Source organism: Chiroxiphia lanceolata, chromosome 3 (genome assembly GCF_009829145.1).
Source record: "Chiroxiphia lanceolata isolate bChiLan1 chromosome 3, bChiLan1.pri, whole genome shotgun sequence".
NCBI lineage: Eukaryota > Metazoa > Chordata > Aves > Passeriformes > Pipridae > Chiroxiphia > Chiroxiphia lanceolata.
The window spans coordinates 83,237,970-83,257,555 of record NC_045639.1 but is presented as its reverse complement, the minus strand read 5'-3'; the positions used below and the strand labels follow the sequence as shown (position 1 = coordinate 83,257,555).

At 36.9% G+C, this 19,586-nt stretch overlaps 1 protein-coding gene across 1 annotated transcript in view; it reads left to right on the top strand.

Moving 5' to 3' along the window:
• The window catches only part of BCKDHB (branched chain keto acid dehydrogenase E1 subunit beta), a 117,408-nt gene that overhangs the window by 27,854 nt on the left and 69,968 nt on the right, over nucleotides 1-19,586 (top strand). The window contains 2 exon segments of the mRNA XM_032681735.1: nucleotides 5,119-5,216; nucleotides 8,723-8,833. Coding sequence (XP_032537626.1) covers nucleotides 5,119-5,216; nucleotides 8,723-8,833 — 209 coding nt within the window.

Here is a 19,586-nt window from a genome sequence, read left to right as displayed (position 1 = left end):
CTGTTAAGCTCTCCTTTGTGGGTCAGCTTGAACAGGAAGATGACTGGTGTCTGAGAGTTTCTCCTATGAAATTAATCTCTGTTGGAGTTCATTCTTATGCTGCTGGCCATAGTCAGGGTTTCTTATATTTCCACCATTGAAACAAAGTGGCCTGGTGGATTCAGAAATGGACCAGGAGCATCATGGCATGGTATAGAACTCCACCTAAGATCTGGGACCTCGTTGTTCCAGACAAAAATTAATTTTCTTTATTTCCATGATGATGACCAACGCACTGAATAGTGAAATTGTATTGCCCCTACCATAACATTTCTTTTTTTTGTAGCTTCATGTTGAATAGATGTGTTTGTTCAGAGAGCTTTGTGATTGATGTTACAGTGGGCGTGTAACATCATTGAAAAAATAAGGTGTCAAAGACATTAATGGGAAGGAGGATTTTCTATCTGTAAAATTAATGTAGGCTTTTGAGCCTTGTCGTTTTCCTCTAATGGAGTTTTCTTTCTCCTTATGAGGTCTTTAAGTATTTGTCTAAGAATTTTCTTTTTAGAGTTGTTAATATACTTGGAATTAAGGTGGTAATGGGCTTAAAGCTAAGATCAAAGAATCATAAAATAGTGTTGGTTGCAAATGGCCTTTAAAGGTCATCCAGTCCAACCCCCACTGCAATGAGCAGGGACATCTTCAACTAGATCAGCTTGCTTGGAACCCTGTCCAACCTGACCTTGAGTGTTTCCAGGGATGGGGCATCCATAGCTTCTGTTGGCAACCTGTTCCAGTGTTTCACCACCATCACTGTAAAAAACTTATATCTAATCTAAACTGACCTTTACCCCTCATCCTGTCACAGCAGACCCTGCTAAAAAGTCTATCTCCAGCTATTTTATAAGCCCCCTTTCAGTACTGAAAGGCCGCAATAAATTTCCCTGGAGCCTTCTCTTCTCAGGGCTGAACAATCCCAACTCTGTCAGCCTGTCTTCATTGGAGAGGTGCTCCAGCCCTCTGATCATCTTTATGGCCCTCCTCTGGACCTGCTGCAATAACTCTGTCTTTCTTGTGCAGACAATCCCAGAGCTGGATCTTAAACTTTGCCTAGGTATCTGTTAATAGTAAATTTTAGAAGTTACAGAAGAGCACTATTTTGTTTGAATGAAATACAGTTGATAAGTTTCATATTATGCATTAGCTCTAGTGTGCAAACAAGTTGAAATAGTCCCCATATACAGATACATGATTTTATGTATAGGTGTATATATATTGTTATCTATGTGAATATATGTATAAGTAGCTAAATATGTATGTAAGACATATCACAAAGTAGTAGCTAGATCAGAAAAGAAAAAAAAGTATATTTACCATGCATAGTTGTAGTTCGTAACTGCAGATTTGTACTTGCCATACTGTGAAGCAGGACAGTGCTACATTTGTGGTTAAGCCCATGTGCCTATTTCTCTAAGACAGTCACCCACTTTGCTAGCAGTTTGTTTAGCAGAGGACTTGCTGTTCCTCATTGTACCTGGGCTCTTTGGAGTGCTCATTGTTACTCTTTGTTGACTTCCCTGGACAGTTATGGCAGTGTCACCCCAACTTGGTTGTACATATGTGGAGTGGGAATGACAGTGAGTGTCCCCTGGATGGCTCTTTAGCTTTCAAAACTCTTGAGTGAAGGATCTTAGCCAGTCTAGCAGCCCTTTGTGGTTCCCATGGGACCTGGTAACTCGTGTTTGGGCCACATGTTATTCCCAGCAGCTGGTGGCCAGGACCCCTACTTGCTCCTGTTGGTCACACCACAGGCTCAGGATTTCTGCACCCTGGTTTGTCTCCACTTGCTGGCCCAGTGTCTTGTCTTCTCATATTTGTCTCACCAGCAGCTGCTACTTAGTCCTTGCAGCACACTGTCCTTGCACTGGACAGGATTTCCAAAGAAGCTGGGACTGACCACCGTGATGAGGCACAGGGCTCAGTCAGACAAATGTGCTGACCAGCCCTGTTTTATGTGCAATTGACCCCTTCTTAACCCTTTCTGTTTCTTCCCCATTTTGCTCCTTGTCAACCCCATTCACCTTCTTATGCCCTCATCAACTGGTCTAGTTCCACACTTGCTCCAATTCCCTGGACCCTCAGGTTTGCATACTTATCAGTTGCAAATTCCTGGTGTGCCCGTCGTTTCTCGATAGTCCTTCACTGAGTGTTCCTGACCAAATTTGTTTCTTGTCTTTGCTGTGTTTATTTTCAAGTTTGTGTCTCTATATTTTGTTTAGAGCTTCTTCTTTTTCTTTATCATCCTATTTGACAAGGTCCTCATAAGATAGTTTTACTGAAAGAAACACTCCCATATTCCTCATACCCTTATCAGTAAGTGGGATTGAGCAGGTTTGGCTCTCCTAACTGCCACCCTCATCCTTTGGTGGTTAGGTTTGTGTCCCTGTGTGTTCTTCCTTATGGCTTCTTCTTCTTCCTCTATACCCTTTTACATTATAAAGTTCCTTGTCCAGACACCCTTAAAGGAGCAGATGCTATCTTCTTCCACATCACCATACAAGTGTTCTTCAGAAGTTTTGTGTATGTTAGTTTTCCTTCAATAATATTAGAAAGGAAAAAAGAAATGTAAGCCTTTCTGGGTAAAAATAGAGAGTTAACTATGCAAGTACACATATATAGAGAGAATTCTGTTGCTATTTAACTTACGACATCATGATATTATTGAAAGTGCTGTAGTGACGTCCCCGTAAATGTCAGAGATACTAAGAAAATATCTGAATTAAAAATAAAAAGGAGGCTTTGATTTATGAAAAGTAGTTAACAGCCTGTGCAGTGTCAAGAGCACATAATGGTTGTGAATCAAAGGAGAAGATGAGTCACCTTGACATTATCAGGTTTAGACATCTTGTGGAGAACCTACTCTAATGTTTTTTGACCTTTTCAGTTTCATTTAATTGTACTATGTATGACATTGGTGGTGTAGAAATAAATACGACTTGCATCACTGGTTGTTATAGAGACAAGACAGGTAAGATGAGAAAACGTGTTTTCTTTCTGCTGTTCAGACTGCTCCTTTAGAAAAACCAACAGATGCTGGAGCCTCTTAAAATTAATGTGATGGCCCTTTTTTGCTGATAATTACAACTTTTTATTAGTTGCTCTATTTGAAACACAACTTAAAATACTTTATTTCTTCAGTAATAGGTGATTGGGCTGCTTTGTATGTAAACATTGTCGTCCTGATTTAGATAGTTATTATGAAAGAATATTCATAGAATAGTTTAATATGCTACTTTTCATCATTATTAGTGGGGAGAGGAGTTTTTGCAAAGGCATATAAAGAAAATCCTGCCAAATCTGGACCTCCCTATAAATTTTTGACTAAGCTGAATTTTGCATTTAAAATTGTCAGGAATTATAGATGAGCTCATCTAATGGACATCTTGTTGCAGAATGGTTTAGCTATCATAAGAAACTCATTAATTTGTGTAATTTTATGTTATATTTAATTTTCCTGAGTGGATAGAACCATTACACAGAGAAAAAGCTCTTTTTTGTATCATGTACACCTTCCAATTCTTCCTGTTGTGCATCCCACTCACTTCAAAACCTTCTCCTTCATGTCAGTTGCCTGGGTTTCCATTCAAGGGTCCCATCACATATTTTTAAGTTTCTTGTTCTCCTGGTTTCATGTAGATGACCCTCTCATGACAAAGACAGTTATGCAAATCCAATTAGTACAGTCGTGGGTTTTGTGTTATCTTTCAGAACCTCTTTCTTTTGCCTGGGGTTTTACCATGTGCAAAATCCATAGAAACCTGGTTTGCTTTACTGTCAACCAGTAAAATGCAGTGAGCAAGGGCTAGACGTGCCTTTCTTCTCTTTCTTTCCCAGCCCTATCTATATTCATTTAGCCACTTGTTATTCAAAGAAATTAATGCAGAAAGGCACTGATATTTTAGTACATTAAAATTGTTTGCAAATAGATCTGATTTTTTGCTATATTGAAAAGCACCTTGTGTTTAAAATACATTTTAAAAGATTGTTTTTTTTTTTTATTAAGTGAACATGTATTGTTGAATTATGCTGAAAAAGAATTTCCTGTTATATTTTTAGAAAGATTGATTTAGTTAATATGTATGTCCCTTCTGTGCCTGTTCAGGTAAAGTGATATATCTCTAACGTAAGCATAGACAAAAACATTTTTACTGTGAGGGTGATCAAATACAGGAACAGGCTGCCCAGAGAAGATGTGGAGTCTCTGACCATGGAAATACTCAAAACCTAACTGGACGTGGCCCTGAATGACCGGTGCCATTGTTCTGAGCAGAGGGCTTGGCCTAGGTGATCTCCAGAGGTCACTTCGTACCTCAGCCTTTCTGTGCTTCTCTGAAATATGTGATATTTATATATCGTTACTGACAAGGAAAAAAAATCGTCTGCTGTAATTAAAAAAAAAATAAATTCCTATTTCATAGAGAAAATGCCTAATTTTTGCCTACTCTCTCTAATTTTGGTCTATTTTTGGTGAAAAGATAACCTTTCTTTAAAGCAAAAATGTTTTAACTAATTTAAAATTGCTATAATGAGAAGTTTTTGCTGACCCTTTATGTGTAGGTTCTGAAAATTTTTCCCTAAATTTAAACATAAAAAGGTGGAGCATTGTTCTTGGCAGATATCAGGAGGGTGCTGACACAGCTGTTCCTTTGTTCCTTCTTGTCTGAGTATTGACGTATAATTTCAAGACTGTCTTGATGATTATTAGAATATACTGCACTGGTTATTTGACATTTTTTTATCAAAAGTAGCAGTGTCCATCTCCAAATCTGATGCTGATATTTTGACTTGTTATACACCAGGACTTATTACTGTCTTTTGTATGTGTATATATGCATCTTATTGTGGTATATAACATGAATTAAACTCTACAGTGAATGTATTTTTAACAGTGTAATTAAAAATAATTTGAATTACAGCTAAACCTTTGAAATGAATGCTAATACTTAATGTTATTTTGATCAATTTTTTTCAGATAGCAGTAACACTGAAGAAAATTTTTAGTGTATGTTTTTATGGGGTAATATTGAATACTAGAGGAATCTAATGCTTATTTTCCTCTTTTTTCAAAAATTTATTCAGTGGAACAAGTTCCTGTGGAGCCCTACAACATTCCACTGTCTCAAGCTGAGGTGCTGCAGACGGGCAGTGATGTGACAATGGTTGCTTGGGGCACACAGGTTGGTAACGCTCTTACAAGCTATTTGTCACCCAGCAAAGCCTAGGCCATGGGTCAGGTGATGTTTGAATTCAAGCTCACATGCCAGACAATAAACTGCATGCATCTTCCATCACTATATGCTTGAATAAATGTTTATCAGTGTTTGTAGTTATATGAAACCTGCTTTTTATTGTGCAAGTTATTAGTCATTTTCAATTGAAGATGATTCTGGAAATGTGGAAGAGGGCCTGTGCAGGAGGTTAATGATTTGTTTACGATTATGAAAGTGACAGATTTAAGAATGGGGCAGTGAGATGTGGCTCTGAGGAAGGTGGTAGGAAAGGAAAGTTCAAAATAGTATGCTGAAAGAAAAATATAGATTTTTACTGCAGGTTTTAAAGAAGTGCAGTCTGGGGTTCCCTTTACACCGAGTTAAAAATTCACTGAACATGTAATACAAATAGGGATTGCTATAGTTTTGATTCTAAGTTACATTTCAAAGCTGTTCAAGAACATGATTGGACACATACAAACATTGCCAAATTAAGATGTGCAAATATTGAAAAATCTGGTAAGAAACTACACCTTCATTTTCCAGAAATGTAGAAAAGAGAAACTTCAGTATAGTTTGGAATTTCCAGAAATTGCTGTTTTCTTGGCCTGATTGTATTTGAGAAGCTTTTAGAGGAGAGAGTGTTAAACTTTCATCACCAGAATATTGAATTGATCTCTGGGGTTGTGCCTTCTTGTTGTCATCAGTTTCTTGTTTGGTTTTTGTTGGGCTTTTGTTTGAAATTTGTAATCTTTGGTGCTTTTCTGTGGTAGTTTCCTTGTCCTCAGGCTACTTGATCTCCTTTAGCACTCTCACCGCTGTGGCCCGGGTTCGATTCCGGGTCAGGGAAACTCCCCCGGGCAGATGGAGCTCGTTAGCCCTGTAAGGCCATCCATCTAAGAGAAGGTCGCTCTAAACAAAACCTATATCCTGAGGACCTCACTGCCACTGTCCAAGCTTGCTCAGCCCCGGCAGATGAACCTTAGGATTAAAGGGTGGGCTCAGCTCAGCGCACACTGTGTCTCACCTAAAAAATCCACTGCGCAGGCTCGAAGGGTAAAGACCTTTCCCAAATCTTCGTTCGCGAAGACTGGCCATACTTGATCTCCTTTATATCTGTGGTTATTCCTATTAACTTCTGATACTTTGCACTAGTATTAAATTGTGGACTTCTTAAATATCTTTACTTGTATCATTTCTCTCAATTGGATATTGATAAAGTAGTGGCTTGGAAGCTGGCTATGGAGATTTAATAATATCCTTGATTTACGCCATAGGGAGTAGTGCAGAGAAGTCTTGGAGTAACACCCTTCAAGAAACCTCTGTACTTTGGTGCTTGGAAAAAGTTAAGACAGGCATTTCTTTTGATGTGAATAGTAATAGGACAGATGTGCAGCCCTAATCCAGATTTAGGAGCTGACCAAACCATGGGTGTGGCTGTGTAATACAGCATAGAGACAGATGTTTCACACATATGCAGTAAATCCAGCATGTTCTGGATGTGCCGGGGTTATGCAGGTCAAATATGTTCAGTGAGTTTGTGCAGAGAATGTTTGTGGGTTGTGTACCTAAACTTTGATTGCTAATTGTGCTACCAATCCTACACTTACAGTCAGTAGGCAGAGTGATTGCACATACTCACTGGTAACTTCTCATACGTTTTTGAACATAAGGGAGTTGCTTGGCTGCTGCTCCAGTGGGATTCCCTTATGCAAGCTTTCCTGGGTGGTGCTAATGAAGGACAGCAAAGGCTTTTAGTTCCTCTCCAGTTATGCTCAGTCTTTTATTGTCTTTAGCTAATCCTTATCCTCTGTGAGCTAGGTAAGTGTTTTCCCTTTTACGTCAGAGAAATGGTAAAAATATCCATCCCGTGTGCCATATTGAACATTCTCAAACATTCTTCTTACAGCTACAGATGTATTAGAAGTTTAAACAAAAATACTGCAAACTATATTTCCTTTCTATTATTACAATACTTCTATTGATATACCCTTAAAAACAGTTCTTTGGTGTTTAGCTGTTCATATTTGCATGATGTAGTTGTGTGTTTAAATCCTTAATCATCTTGTTTCTGTGTATATTTTTTAACCCGTGTAGAATTTATTAATGCTCTCTGACCCTCAGGCAACTGACATGGCCTGACCATGTCGATGTTGTTAAATTCTGTTGCCTTCAAGATCAAGATGACCTTATCCAAATTGCTTATTGGGGATCGTGTTTAGCCTCCAACCCCTTACTATGTCTAGAAATTGCTTGATCGAGGTCATCTGCCACAGTCCAAAACCTATATTATGAAATATTTGAACAATAAAGAGAGCCCCAGAGTTTATTGGCAGCATCATATCTAGAAATTTTTTTATCTTCATATCTCATGAGTAAATACTTCATACTGAGATATTTGTGGAGGATTATCTGAGTTATTGTTGTAACAGTTGTTATTTTCTGTGTTGGAGCATTTGCTTGCAAATGTTTGTTTTAGGGAAGCCAGTGCTTGAAACACATTTTATTTAAGTGTTTTATAACATAATGTCAAATTACAATTTTGAAGGTATGTAGTATTGCTTTCATTTCCACTCTTATACCTTATGAAAAGGATCGTAATAGATGTGGATTGTTTGACATCTACTGTGACGCAGTTACATATGCTACTGAATAGATTCCTTGACTGGTGGAGAGTGAATAATCTGTATTCCGGTTCAGTAATAGCCTCTCGCTAGAGGGGAATACTTTTTTGTTTTAGTAAAGTGTTAATTACAGTAATCAGATAATGCAACGTTTGTTATGGTGGTATTAAACTATTTGCTGGAAGACCAGTAAATTGTTATATTGTCATACTAATGCCCATAGCCTGTGATTGTGGAGGTCAGGACTGGATATTTACAGGTAACTTTATGTGGTGTTTACTTTCTCTCCTAGCTGTTCATAAGATAATGCTTTGGAGATGATCAGTCAGTTATCTGTTTCAGTGTTGTAATAAGTGTAGTTACTGGGACTGCTGGAACCGTCTCTCGGCTTTGTGGCTGAGATCAAATATAGTGCAGCGTAGAATTTTTGACTGTACATAATGCTTCCTGCAGGATTGCTGGTGACTGCTACATCAAAGTGCATTACTCTGAAGTATTTGGGTCTTAGCTTAGTTACAGTTCTAATAAAAAACTTCTAAAACTTATTCAAACTAACTACAAATATAAAACAGTGAGGCCTGATACTCTTCACTGAAAGATACTTTTCTAGAAAGCAAGAGTTTTGTTCTCAGTGATTCTTTGGTGAAGTTAGTTTTTGGAGTGATGCTAAAATACTAGGAATAATTTAAGTAGTAAGTAAGAATGAACTGAGTAATAAATGGTTTTTACTGAAGAGAAATGTCTCTGCTCAACATGCAGATGATATAATCACTACTTGAATATGCATAATTTAGAACAACTTAAACAGAATTTACATTTTTATTTGGTGCTAATACATTACTTTTTCAGGTACATGTGATCAAAGAGGTGGCAGCAATGGCTCAAGAAAAACTTGGTGTGTCCTGTGAAGTTATTGATCTGAGGACCATCTTACCCTGGGATACAGAGACCATTTGCAAGGTAAGAAAATGGTGCACGTTAATTTAAAACCACAACAAACCTAAGCTTTTTTTAAAGACCTACATTTTTTTGCTTTGTATTGTATGTATTGTTCTGTATCATATATGCAGCGTAAATGCACTTTACATGGACCAAACATTGTTTCAGGATTCAAAATATTGTCAGAATTCATGTTGTTTGCATTGAAACAGAGGGCAGGATTTAATCAAACTTCTACCTGAAAACTTCTTTTCCATAGTTTCTGACTCTTTGTATTACCTTTACTGTCTTTAGGTCTGAAAAGATCAGGAGAAATCTTTATCTTTTTTTCCTGCTGTTTTAGTCTAAGACCTTTATCTAGTTTTAGGTCTGCAATAATGTGCCTTGGTTTTGTTTGTCTGTATTTCTAGAAATAAATGTTTTGATTTAAGATATGTGAATACTTGGGTTTCGGAGAAAAGGCAGCATTCTCAGACTATCTAGTTTGAAATTCATGGGTACTGTGAAGTCCTTGTCTTCTTGTGGAAGTCTTTGATTTTGCAAAGCACTTCTTTCAAAACACTGGGCAGCTGAAACTGGAATTTGAATTCCCATATACTGTGAAACCATGGGAAATGGTACTTACACATACCTTGGTCTGCTTACCTCTTTCTTCCCTCCTCCATACTGTTTTCTCTTCAGTAGCTAAGAGCTTTTGGGAGGAAAGACCTTGAATTAAATGGAAGGGGAAGTATTTTCCAAAGGTTTTTGTAAATGTAGGTAAGAATCCAAAGGCACACTTTTAGAAGTATCATTTGTCAAAATTAAAAAAACCCAACGAACCCACACTAAAACCTACCAAAGAAATTTGAGGCCATTAAAACAAAACTTGATTGGGGAAAACTTGATTTCTCCTCTCCCAATGATTATCTTTTTTCACATTGTCCTGATTTAGCAATTTGGACATTATTTTCAGTTTCTGTAATCTTTTTCCTTCATTTTTCACCTAACTGTTTGGTGAGGTACTTTTAACGTTACAAATACATTAATAAACTTAGACTCTGCAAATTAAATGTTAGTATTGTTAGTCATGAAAATTAGTCTTATGTCTCTTCCATGAAACCATGTTTTGTCAAGCTACTTGAGAAATGAGAGAAGAACTACTACCTGAGTGCCATCCAGCAGTACCAGTGCTGATGAACGTGCTTTTGGACTGTAATGCTCCGAAAGGTTCTGCAGGTGCTTTTCTTTCTGCATTATTTACAGCATTAACAATTAAAGCATAGCCAAAGGTTTATGCCTCAGTTTGCAGTAATGGCTCCCTTGGTGTAAACTTGGACAAGGTGTGTGGTTAGCACACTAGAGCTGTGAGCTTCCTGCAGGACCCTGGCTATCAACTTGTTGGGTCCTTATTCAGTCTCTGTACACTAGCTCATTTTGTGCTGCTGAAGGAATCACTCAGAAAACTGACAGATGTCTGCAGCTTTGTTAACTCAGGCCTAGAAACTGTAGTGTACTGAGTTAAGATAACCTAGGGATGAGAAGAGCCATGGGATTGAAAAAGGTGTGTGATTCCATCAAGTACTTTCTCTGCCTGCAGTTTCTAATTTAAGGCATAATGGTATCATATCTACAGCTAACTCAGACTGTAGAGATATTTAAATGGGGCAGATCACACACACCTTATCTGACTCTCTCTATGTACTTGGAATGCCTTAAATGTGTAGACAAGTGTTTTGTTATTCTGTGGTTGCTCAGTAAGGGCGTTGCTTTTGGTCAGGTAAAGCATAAACATAATAAGTGTGATAAAGGGAAAAATGAACCATTGATCTGCTACTCTGTGGCAAACCTTGTATTTCTCCACAGTTATAATTACCTGAGGGACTGGGAGGAGCAGATTATGGGAGGAAAGATCCGTGTTGGAAATCTGGGATCGACAGTGTCCTGCTGCCCGGTTGTGGATGTGTAACAAGTTGTGTACTTGCATGTATAGCTATGAGTTGCTTCATATAAATTTACTCTTCTCAGTTGAAGTGTTTTCCGTGTTTGTTTGAAATGTGTTTCACGTTACCTGAATGTACTTTCCATCTGTAAAAAATGAGATGTGTTGAGTTAGTCATCAATATGAGGAGAAACTTTGGCTGTAATAAATCTTTTACAACCTCTTCTGGAAAAGTAAAATAATTCAATTTTTTTAGCTAAATTTTTTTCCTTCTTTAAAGATTTGAGTTGTCATTCTTTGAAAACAAAGCATCTCTTTGAATTAGCAGTTAAGTCTGTTTTGTTTGGTTAAACCTGCACTGAAATGGTGTCAGGAAAAAATTCAGCTGTGCATAGGAAGTACAGAGCTTTAGCTGTACAATATTTTGCAAATATGTTCTTTAAAAATAGATACTTCATGAAGATTTTCAGCTCCTGTTCCATTCTAGACATCTTTTAAGGTAGCTGTAGCGTAAGTAGAAAGATCATAGAGTCATAGAGTGTTTTGGGTCAGAATGGACTTTAAAGATATGTAGTTTCAACCCCTCTGCCGTGGACAGGGACACCTTTCACTAGACCAGGTTGCTCAGAGCCCCATCCAGCATGGCTTTGAACACTTCCAGGGATGGGGCATCCACAACATCTCTGTGGAACCTCTTCCAGGGACTCACCACTCTCACAGTAAAGATTTTTTCTATTATCTAATCTAAATCTACTCTCTTTCAGTGTGAAGCCATTCCCCCTTGTCCTATCACTACATGCCCTTGTAAAAAGTCTCTCTCCATCTTTCTTGTGCACTCCTTCTAGGTACTGGAAGGCCACAATTTGGTTGCGCCGAAGCCTTCTCTTTCTCAGACTTGAACAATCCCAGTTCTCTTAGTCTATCCTCATGGGAGAGGTGCTCTATCCCTTTAAAAGATAGAACCTGTGGCTTTAAATCTGTTTACGATTAAGAGGGTTGTTTTAAGAAAAGTACAGTGCACATTGGCTAGGCAGTTCAGCTGTTTATTATAATAAATACCAAATAGTAAATGTTTTTAGCATTGCTGTTATGTTAGTTTGGCTGCAGACTGGTCAGTCTGATGGGAGAAATGTTAAATTCTCTTCTTCTGTAGATCTTGTCTGTTTTGCTCAGCTGAAAATAATTAGTGGTTTGCATTTGTGCATTAGTTGGTTACATTATGCAACACTGAAAACTTTTTAACTTAATTTGCATTCTGGACAGCTTTTAAGGTAATTGCCAATGTAAACAGACGGTTGGGAACTACAGTTCTAGGTGCTTGTTGTTGCCTCATCCCAAGAGGAATTGCTTGTGTCAGCTGTTGCAGTTGACAGTGGCTTACAAGGGTCAGTTTGTGTGATGGGACTTGTTATTCCCTTCCTGAGATGCCAGAGTCAGGGACCAAGAGAGCAGTTGAAAAGTTGGCTGTACCAGAGGAAGTCCTCAGCTGTCCGTTGGTCTGCTTATGTTCTCTTTGCGGGCTCTTAAATGAAAATGGAATTGCTTTTACTCCAGTCCAGCCTATAGACAAATTATAACCTGTTACAGGCTGCCCTTTGCCTCAGGCTATTACTTACATCAGCCTCCATAAACATTTTTGTTTTACCTTGCTGTACATCTGTATTTGAAATACATCCAATGTCTCTTTGCTGTGTTGGATGCAGAGGAAAAGGATGGTGCATGTGGTACACTGCAACCTTATTGCTCTTCTGCTGGTGCTGGGATGCATGGTCCTTGGCTGATGGGAGTCTGTGTGGTGTTGGAGAGCAGGACTTTGGGTTTTGCTATAAAAACATGCCTCTCTGTTTTACTACTGGGAGGGGTTGTCCTTTGTGATCAGTAAAGGCTGTTATTTTAGTCTTACTTAGCTGGAAATATATGCAGCTTTAAGACTAATATGACAACTGTGCTGTAGACATGCAGAAGGGTGGGTCGAAATTGTTAGTGCTTTGGAGATGAGCAGTCATATGTCAGAATTTTCATGGCAAACCTAACTACTTAATCTCCTTTCTGTAGCTTTTTCTATAAAACCCATATTTCCTAGAACTATGAACTGTACTTCACAACTGCCACCAGAGGCCTCTTCTCATCAAGTTAAGCATCTGCTTTGACTTTGCATTGCTCCTATGAGCATGTTTATGAATATATAGCTCTGAGTGAAACATAGATAAACACAAAGAATAAATATAGTGAACATAGATAAAATTCCTGCCTAACTTTACTGATATTTTATTTGCATTTTTAAGATTTTGAGATTATGTTCAGTTTTGAAATGGCTTAGCATTTGTCTTCTGCATAAGGAGATGAGGTTGCACCTGCCTGGAGCAGATTACCAGGGGCTCTGAATGGATCCCAGGAATAATTGTAACTTTCTTTTTGGTACAGTTCCTGAGATTGGTGAATGTGCAAACAGGGGCTAGATTTTTCTTTTGTCAATCTTCAAATGTCTAAGGAAGATTAATGAAGTTTGAGCTAGTTACAGTAGCTCATAGAGCTGTTCTAGAGAATGGATATCTCCTGAGGGTCATTCTTCCCAGCTGTTCCAGCAGTCTGGTTTTGGATGAGATAAATTGGCCTCTGGAAATGTCATGGTTTACAAGTTTGATCTTAAAAAAAAAAAAAAAAAAGGAAGCCCTGACTGAGTGTAATGTAAAGTTAGGTGAGATAAATTGTACCCTCATTGTATAGCTCATAGATGACATCTACTGCTGACATGAGTGGTTGACCTGTTTGAAAAACATATCTGAAATCTCTTTGCTAGGATAAAAAGAAAGAATCTGTGTGTGTGTTTTATGTATATTTTTGTACATTAAAACACACGCTGATCTGTAATCTTTCTAAAGTCTTTTGCAAGAAAAGTGGAGTAGATTCTACAGGTTGTATGTGCTCAGAGCTCTGGTGTATTGCTTCTGAATGAGACATGATGCAATTTCTTACGCTTTACCCCTAGAGGATTGAAAGCATCAACTCCAAATATGTAGCTGTACAGATCAAGGTAAAAAGTTATGTTATGTGTCAGAAAGTGACACAAGCTTGTTGAGTATGTGCTGCCTTTGGTGCTTCCTTAGGAAATGCAACAGTTCTTAGATTACTGAGCCTCTTGTCTATATATACATTTTCAGAGCATGATGTCATTTCATGGGCCAGTGAAAAATTTTGTAGGTCTCGTTTATTGTGACAATCTTCACTGATTTTTGACTAAAGCTCTTGCTTTTTTCCCTAGGGCTGGAGTGATGCAGTGGTTATGATTCAAAGAGAGAGGAGTTAGCTGTCCATGGAGTTGATTTTTTTTTTTTTCCTGAGGGAGAGAATGCATTCCTTGTGCTTATTCTAACATCAACATCCTACATCTGTGTGTTTTATTCATGTATGAGTGGACTGGGATCAAGAGAGATTTCTCCCCATTATACCTTCACCTGTAAACAGGAACACATGAAATTAATGTGTTTCTCAACATACCCTGCTGATAGCAAAACCTCTGCCTTGACTATACAGTGCTGACTGCCAGCTGTTGCTTGTACATGCAGACATCTGCATTTAGTGCAGCCACAGGAAAGATGTCAGTTCCTAATCCAGACATTTTCATGCTACATAATTGATTAGCTGTGTTATTATTGAAAGACTAAGCTACCATGAAGGGTGCCGCTCAAGAAAATGAAACATGAGATAATATCTATAAAAATTTTTTCTTTATAACCTCCGAAACTGTTTAAAGATACTTTTTCTCCCTTTCAGAAATAAAGTTTTCAGACAAAGTTTTATTCTCTTCTGTACACTTAACAGATTAGCTTGGAAGCTTTAAATAGATTAGGCTGTGTGGATTTTTCTGTGTATGAACTGTTGGGTGGTGTGGTATTGATTAAAAAGCCAGTGGCCCACTTCCCAGTGCTTCACTGGTCACATTCGGGGTAAAATTCTGCAGTTGTGGTTTTTATATTGAAAAATATGCTTGTGTTACTGGAAGTGGGAAATCTAGCTCAGGATTAAGTATTCTAAAGGGATTCTGCAAGTTACTGGTTTTTAAACTTTATTTAAACTTTAAACTGATTAGTATCCATCTGCCATTTTTACTTTTGCAGTTGAAAATTTGCAAATGCGCATTTCTGTGCTTTTGTATTATTTAGAAGACAAGTATTTGCCACACATAATGATAAAAATTTGGTTTTATTACCTAACTAGGCATCTTAACCTCCTCTGAACTATTGCTACTGTAGTGCAAAGAAATGTGGAAAATTATTCCTTCATGACTTAGTAATAAAAGCACTGTAATCTAAACTGCAACATTAAGGGCTTGTGGATTACTGTGAGCCTGGATAGCTTGGAATTTTGCGGAGAAATAGCGGCGCCTTTGCAGGAGCGTAGTTTATGGATTGACATTGTTAAGGATAGTAATTCTGAAGTTGTTTTTTAGGACGCTATTACAGACAAGGGAAGGGGTGTATGTAGTTCTAGGGACTTGGTGTTGCTTTGCTCTTCTTTAGGCAGGGTTCTGCAGACCTTCGCATTGAGGTCAGCACAAATTCTTGTCAAGCTGCAAAACCATCTGCTGCTCATTGGAAAGAGCGAATCTGAGCGAAAGAGAAAGCAGAGTTCCACAGAGGGAACAGCACTGGGGAGCAGATCAGGGGCAAACTCTGAGTCTGTCTTCCATCAAGGCTTTTTGATGGGAGCCATTTTTACAGCATGTATTAGAGCATTCTCCTTAATGCACAAGTGGCATTTTAGTCAGACATCATCAGCAATTGAATAATTTTCAATAGTAGATCATTGATGTCCTGTACTTAAGAGCCAGCATGTCCTAGCAGACCTATTCGTCTACCAGCTTGTTGTTCCCATTCCTTTAAGTTTACTTCATCTATTTGGACTGTGAATAAAGGAAAATCAAGATCAGCAGGCCTGATGTGGTTTTTTTATGCATTAAATGCACTCACCAGGCATCAAACTGTATAGTTGTAGCACAGGTATCCTGGGATCAGATTTATGTTTCTTGGCTATCTATTCTTGAACGTTTGCCATTTTACATGTTGCTGCTTGGATTTCTTACTGAACGGATCTTGTACCTATAAAATATGATTAAAGTTGTACTGCTTACATGATGACAGTTTCTCACTGTTTCCATGAGAAACTTGTGTCTTTTGGTCTTGTAGTTTCAGGTTGCTAGAGAGTGCTGTGGACTGTTCGTTGGCTTCCAGAAGCAGAACACTGGAGCCATGCTTGCAGGCAGTCATTTTAAAGTTATGAGAATATATACATAACCATTTTAGAAACTAATTATTCATATCTTTGCTCATCTATATTGCAAGAAAACTTTGAATGGAACCCTTGTTTTTTGTTCCTATGCATCTTGTTTTAGGAAAGTACTTCAGTGCTGAGGTGTTTGTGGATATACAGTTCTGTTTTCTCCTTTCTCTCTCCCAATATAAAAGTAGTTCTCAGTCTTTTTACATGTGTATTCATAAGTGATACTTGAGAAAGAATCTGATTATAGAAAACCTTGAATAGAGAAAAGGCATTTGTGTATAGTTTCTGTTAACATTGAGTATAGTGCTGATGATACCATCCATGAATTCTTCATAAAGCCTTTTCCTTTTTGCTCACATTCCATATTACAAGCTTCAAATTTAAAGGCACTTGTGTAAGTAAATGAGTAGTGGTACATAGTCTATAGTTAAATGTAGCTCCAATTTTTTTTTTTTTTTAATTCTTTCTTTGCAACTGATGCTGATTGAATGCTAATGGTAGTTGGGATGAAGCTCCGTGATGGTAATCGTATATGAATCATTATTCCATAGAGATAATTATTGCTTCCCTACAGTATTGCCCTGTAGCTATTTATCCTGCTATTATCACTTAGTTGAGCCAGCTGCTCTTTTAAACTGTTTTGGTTGGTTGGTTTTTTTTTTTTTTTTTTAGAATTTGGATGCTGTAGATTCTTATTATTTGTGCTTTATTAACCTTTACCTCATGAAAATGTAGTTTTAAGTATTTCTGCAATGATTTTAAAGATAATGTTGAAATTTGTGATACCAATATTTAACCTGCTTTTTAGTGAATTATTGTCTAACAGCATATACATTTATTAATAGCAGAATGCATTGTATTTGGCTTCTTGTAAGTATTTTTCTATTCACAGTGAGCTTTCTGTGAAGGCAATCTGAAATGCTTGTAATACAAGCATAGACTATATTGACTGCAGGGATTTCCAAGTGGAAACATTGTTAGGTTTTTTTTTTATGGTAAGATTTTTTTTTTCATTAAGATATTTTCCAAAGGTCTTAGAACTATACCTGGTAGGATGACATCTTAAACGCTGACCTGATAGATATATTGATTAGACTTAGTTTTCATTATGGTCTTGTCTTCTCTGATACTACTAATGTGGGATTAGACAAACCATTTACCATCCCTCTTATCTTTGTTTTGTGCTCAAGAGTCCATACTTACAGGCTGCTTTTATTTTTGGTCTGCCATGCAACAGTGCTCACTGCAGTTGAAGGATTTCTTCTAAATAAACTCAGTATATTCTATAGTAACTTTTTCTGGCAATCTACTATGGACTATTCCTAAAATCCCCCAAATCTCTTGAAATTCTTTAGCCTGTTTGACTGATTCCCCCTGCAAATCTGGTGAGCTGAATTAATGCATAAAATCCTGAATGTCTCATTACTTTCTTGACTCATTATGATAGAAAACAGCTATTTTCTTGTTATATGTATTATGTCTTCTTGTTATGCAATTTTTGTTGTCTCTGACACATGTTAAGAACTTTACCATATTGATATATAGTTGTTTTGCCAGTTTATTTTATTTAAAAATAGGTAAGATTTTCATTTATAAAATTATAAAAAGTCTTTAGGGGGAATTAGTTCAAATTGTTTTTTCTTCTTGTTGACGATAGAATATGAAAAATTATGTATAAGAAAAGCAGGCAGAAATTAAGTTAATAAAGTATGGAAAGGTCTTAATCTGAAGCAATCTAAAAAACCATGCTAAACATTAGAATAATCCTAAGCATTTTTTAAAATAGTATGGTGTGAGGGGAATTGTTCATTCAACCTAAATTTTTTGAAGAAGCTGACAGTATTAGAAATGCTTACCATGATATAATTTTAAGATCAAGCTATTAATTCTTTTTTCCCATTTGATACATGTGTGAAATATTTATCCACTTGCCTGAGCAATATTCTGTTTAAACGGTTGTCGCATTACTTGGATCAGCAGTGCAGTGTGCTGTAAGTTGGAACTGTACTTTGGTTTGTGTCTTGTAGCTTAAGACTTGCAATTGTTTACAGAGAATGCTAATCAAACTTTCCAGGTGAGAAAAACAGTAAGTGGTAATTTAAAATCACCTGGTTACAGTATAATGCTTGTGTTGTAGGTGTGCATTTTGATTTCTCCATCCAACTAAAAAACCCCATATTTCCAGTTTCAGGAATTTAGTTTGTTCTGCAGATGACAAAACTGTATAACCACTCTTTTGGCATGTGGTCAAACCTTACCACTAAGTATTAATCTATACTACATTATCATATTTGGCACTTCTGGTGCTTTTACTGACACACTACCTAGACTTAGATGTTCAAAATAGTGCTGTGATGGAAGGCTACAAATTTCTTAAGGAGGAAGGGCTTAGAAGGCTTTATTGCAAAAGGGGAATCTATTTTGTGTTTAAAGAGTATATGGCATCTATTGATCATTTGACATTAAACTGGTACACTATTTTAGCATTAAAGGCAAAAGTTGATTTATTACTTTTTCCAAAGTTTTGAAAGCTTTCTTTTAGAAATTTCAGTTCCTTTATTATATTTAGAATGTGTGTATTTTCTGTCTTCTCCTTACAGGGAAAATGGAGTTAGCGTTGAGAAGAAAAAAGTAAATTTGGATTATTAAGCACAGTAATGTGACTTTTTGTTTTCCACTTGTTTGTGTTGAAGTATTTGCAGTATGATGGCAACAAATGTTGTGCTTTAAAAAGCCTGTGGAAACAATTAATTTCTGATTACCAGCTATGTTTTTTTGTTCATGTTAAAGAAATCTCTTGATGCTGCTTTGTTTTATTTTTTTTTTTTTTTGGCTAAGAGCTTAATGGTGTTTTAAATAATGGATTGACTAGAGGAAAATTTGATTTTTAGATCTTAAAAACTATGTCAGCAGTTTATTTTAATATAGTTTTATTTTCCTGTGAAAGAAAATAAATCTTTCAAAGGAGTTGGACTTGATCCTTGTGGGTCCCTTCCAACTCAGCAGATTCTGTGATTCTGTGAATCAGTCTACATAGTCATTTGTAAATTGTCTTTTCTACTGGACAATCAAAATGTATTTGGAGTAGTTAATGCATATGTTACTGGGTATGTATGCATCTAGATTTAAAGGATCATCTACGTCATTTAGGTTTTTAAGTACCATCATGATTGATATATCTATTTTGAAGTTAAGCCTGTGAAAGACATTGGTTGTTAGACCTAATTACACTTACTTGCACTGGTGAAATGTTGCAAAATGTAGAGATTTTCTAGGGGCAATTACTTGGAGTAATTTAAAAGCTAATATATGGACCTTTACTTATTTCAGAAATGACTTAGTAGCACACTGGAATTTGCCCAATACAAAAGATAAATTTAGATATATATTTTTTTCTCAGTGACTTCAATAGTTGTTAAATATTTAATAAGATTGTAACCTTTTTTGCCTAAAGCAACATAGTGTTAACTAGTTTTCTGACCTGTAGTAGTCTATAATAAAATACCTTTTTTTTTTTTCAGTATTGGGAAAAGATCATTATAAAGGTCGCTGTGAAGCCGAAGACTCATATTC